The following is a 4,122-nucleotide window of genomic DNA, read 5'->3' as shown; positions in this document are numbered from 1 at the left end:
GTCTTGCTCTTGGGTTGGGTCTCAGCTAATGAGGGAAATGGTGAGGGTTGTATTTGATGCACATATCTTTAATTCATGGAAATAGTCGCAACACTTATAACAATATATATATATATATATATATATTTTAACACTTTTTTTTCGGCAAATCTAGTATCTCAATGTTTAATTGGAGTATAACTAATCTAGTCGAATCGAATCAATTCACTAAGGGGTAAATAATTTTTTTTTTTTATAAGTGTTACGACTATTTTAACACTCTCGCCTACATATGTTTTGGGTATTTTTCGGTTGTGTCCTTATATGACGTGATGACTGATGAGGAGGCAAATGATAACCTGCCACGTGTCATCATTGACACGTGTTCCCATCGCGATATACATGTTCCGGTGCAACTGACCAATCTTGATGACACGAAGCACAAATATCTCTAAGAAGCGGCCCATTGCCACCAGGCTGGTCCTATCGATCGAAGGAGATACCACCTTCGAGTCCACTTCGAGTATCGACTTCCTCACTCCCAGCCACTTGTCGTGCTCATCCCTAATGAGTCCTCCAACTCTTGCCTTTTCCGGGTTCCCTTTTGCCGCTCCATCCGCATTCAGCTTGCACCAACCATGAACTACAACTATATATATAATTCTACATAAATGAAATAAGTACGGATGATAACAGGATAGAATCGCATTATCGGCTCTCCTTCCAAAAAGTTATACGCTTACGAGTTAACATACATTCAGAGCGTCCAATGCCCGAGGGGTTGAACCGATGAAGAAACAATCGTGTTTACTACATACAACTTTTCGTCTCGAGCGCTCAAAACTCGGGGACGGGTCGGTCCTCTTCGGCCGGATCATCCATGATCCACTCTCCATCCTTGAGCACCATCCCCTTGTTCTTCTCCACCCACCAGGCCCCCGGAACCAAGCACTCGTCCTTTAGGAAGTCGCACGACTTATTCACCAATGCCACGCTCCTCTTCACCTTCAGCTCGAACTTACCTTTCTCCCCGGTCCACCCTGCCACGATGTGGACCAGCGCCTGCAGGTTGTGCCAGTCGCTCGGGTTCTTCGAGTCCTTCAGGTACGGCGACTTCCTCGTATCGATCTGGAGCTTCACCCACGAGTCAGTGTACCCCAGCAGCTTCCCTGGGTAGTGCGGGATGAGGTCGATCTTGTTCCTCACGTGGAGGAACTTGAGGTTCGGGTACCTATTGCACCGGTCATCAAAGGCCTTGTTCCCGACCCCCGGGCATCCGAACACGAAAGCCGCAACGGGGATGTCCCTTATCCCGTTCTCAACCACGTCGAACGCGCTCAGGATCGACAGGCTCGCCCCAAGGCTGTGGCCTACGAAGGTTATGCTCAGGTTCTCGCCCTTGTAGAGCTCCCTCAGCTCGGTGAGCTTGTGGTGGAGCTGGGTCCTGGCGCTCAGTTTTGTGAAAGAGGATTTCGGGTCGTCGGTTATGTAGACCGTGACCCAACCCTTCATGACCTTTGGAACTTTCTCGTCATCGTCGTCATCGCTACTGCTACTACTTTTGTCACCATTTCCCTGTCATTTCAACCTTCTATTAGGCACCATTCGCCGTTACATCATCGAGCATCGTATAATTATATCGGAGCTGACATAGATATGGATGTGGTCCGATCTCTATACATGTAGTAGTACCTTGGCCACATTATTGTTGTCATCTTTGGTATTGAGAAGTGACTCAATGGACTCGGGCGCTGCGCCTAGCACATTGATCCACTCGTAGTCCCTGATTGTGCCACGCCATGCGACATAGATCTCGCGGCGACCCAGCTGCTGGCTCTTCTCGTCGGAAGTTACCGCGATAAAGCCGATCCAGTTGGACTCCCGGTCCCAAGCCTCGCGTGACATAGAATGGAACATCAGAGTCTCTGCCTCGCTGACACGGGCCGTGCCATAAAGGAAGCCAACCACGCGGTAGTCCTCGCCATTCTCCATCATCACCTTTCCAAATTTATCATCAGGAGTAAGAATGCCTTGCCTTCAATCAAGAACTTATATATGCATTTTAATTCATTGGTCATAACGTCGTCTTTGGATACTTGAACATAAGATACTTGTAGGCAGGGGAGTCGATGTCAACTTATTAAAAAGAAAAAAAGAAAGAAAAAAAAAAAAGTAACGTCCATGTCCGAATCTCAATTAGCCCTAATGAATAGAAAAGATTGAGAAACGTGAGTCTCACCCAAAAAGACTTTTTTGGGTAGAAAAGAATTTTATTTTTTTCTTTATACCACCTGATTGCCGAAATTTTTTAATAATTCCAACAAATTCAGGTATGAGAAGTACCATCCCACGAAAAAGTAAAACTCTTATAATAGTGAATTTTCAATTTAAAATACTCGAATGCGAATCTTAATTACATGAGGAAGAAGAGTCAAGTGTTTTTTTATTATAAAAAAGGCCCAAGATCTAGTACAATGAAGAGTTAATTGTTTTAAATTAATCCATATTGGTATATTCATTAAAAAACTCATATTGATTTAAAAAAATTCGGAGTGAAATACTATTCAAAAAGGAAGTCCAAATGCATTAATAAGACAACTCAAAGTAATATACTAAAGCAAGGCATACCACAATTATCCCCAAACAGTAAAAGGTCCAGCCCGGAAGGATAGAGGCTTAATCCATCATGCATGTGCTTTTTTAGGGAGCTTATTACATAATTCGTCAATCAGTCTAGTTTAGGCACTTAAACAAAAATTATGATATGTAACCATCAAAGAAAGATTGGTTAGTGGGACCCGTGCTTTCTCCGGATAGTTCTACGAGGGCCCAATATGTCTGAAACAAAACTTTTTTTGTTGTCGGTATAATTTTTTTTTAATTTGTTGAAAAGTAAATACTTCCAAGGATGATGATCAAAATCTAGCCAAAAGGAATTATAATTAGAAAAAAAAAACTTAATGATAAAAATGAAAACAGAAGGACCATCTTACGTATGAGATAGAAATTATACGACTCCTCGATATTTTTTTATGGAATTAATAAGGAAAAAGCCATTGTTGTTAAATTACGATTATTATCATGTAAAGTAATAATAATAAATAAATGAATATAATAAAGGAAAAATTGGAAAAACCTTTTGGAAGAAGTCCTTCTTGCCGTAGCGGCTGGCGCCACAGTACTTGGAGTTCTGATCGTTGATGAAGGTGTCATAGGTGGCCTGGATGAAGTCGCCGCACCGGCAGATGAGCCGCCGGAGGCTCATGTGCAGCGGGTCCAGCAGCCCCTTCCAGTCGTCCCTCCCCAGCAGCTCCGCCCACGTCGGCCCACCCTGCTCCGATTTATCCTTGCTCGACTGATCCATTGATCGATGGATCGTTCGTTCGATCAGCGAGTGAGCGAGCACGAGAGAGATAGATGGGGAGAGAGAGAGAGAGAGAGGAGAAGCGACCTTTTGGTGATCGGGTGTGATGGATAAGGCCACTTTGGCTGTGGTGCTCCTTTTACTTGGCCCCCCATTATATTGCAGCCATAAATAACGTGAATTTTTTATTTTTAACTAGCTCGTTCGCATTGCGGTCCATCATACAACTAGCGAAACCATCTTCCGGGACGGTGTTATATCGGGACGTGCGATCCGATTACGCGCTTGATAACGACTATTGCTAGGTTGTTATTATTGTTAACTAATAACATTATAATTTATAATGGTGGGTTTGTTTGGAGAGGTCAGACGACGACAGTCTATATGGTTGGTTATGCGGGGTTGACCGTATTAATAAATTCTGGGGGCACTCACCAAGCTGTTTCATCATTCATGGAAAAATGAACGAATGAATTGTTAGTTAAAGAATAAAGAATTAAAATTTCCTTATCACGAAATGTCTATACCTACATACCGCGTAGAGATTCGAAATACAATAAAGCATATCGTGACTAGACCTAATTGATATCCGTATAAAATTGAAGTCTTATTCAATATATTGAGAACGTGCATATCGTTGTCTCGATCAAGGGGGAAAAAAAAGAAAAGTTCAATTGAGGAGGGTTTGCCTTGTCTTTGCCTAGTATTACCTGTTCCTGAAACGTACTGGCGGCGACAGAGGTTTTGAAACGTCGCCGTCGTCTGCCGCCCCACTGCCC

At 43.2% G+C, this 4,122-nt stretch overlaps 1 protein-coding gene across 1 annotated transcript; it reads right to left on the bottom strand.

Annotated features, from left to right (window-relative positions):
* Positions 1 to 664: 664 nt before the first annotated feature.
* On the bottom strand, positions 665 to 3,511 carry LOC116205501 (phospholipase A1-IIdelta). Its single transcript, XM_031538127.1, has 3 exons — positions 3,116 to 3,511; positions 1,672 to 1,977; positions 665 to 1,554 (listed from the first exon to the last, which is right to left on the bottom strand). Exons 1-3 carry the CDS (start codon positions 3,341 to 3,343, stop codon positions 817 to 819), a joined length of 1,272 nt encoding a protein of 423 aa, XP_031393987.1. The 5' UTR covers positions 3,344 to 3,511; the 3' UTR covers positions 665 to 816.
* Positions 3,512 to 4,122: the final 611 nt, after the last annotated feature.

The sequence above is a fragment of the Punica granatum genome, chromosome 4, assembly GCF_007655135.1.
Source record: "Punica granatum isolate Tunisia-2019 chromosome 4, ASM765513v2, whole genome shotgun sequence".
Taxonomy (NCBI): Eukaryota; Viridiplantae; Streptophyta; class Magnoliopsida; order Myrtales; family Lythraceae; genus Punica; species Punica granatum.
Note: the sequence above shows the minus strand (reverse complement) of the source record. Positions and strands in the feature narration are given on the sequence as shown.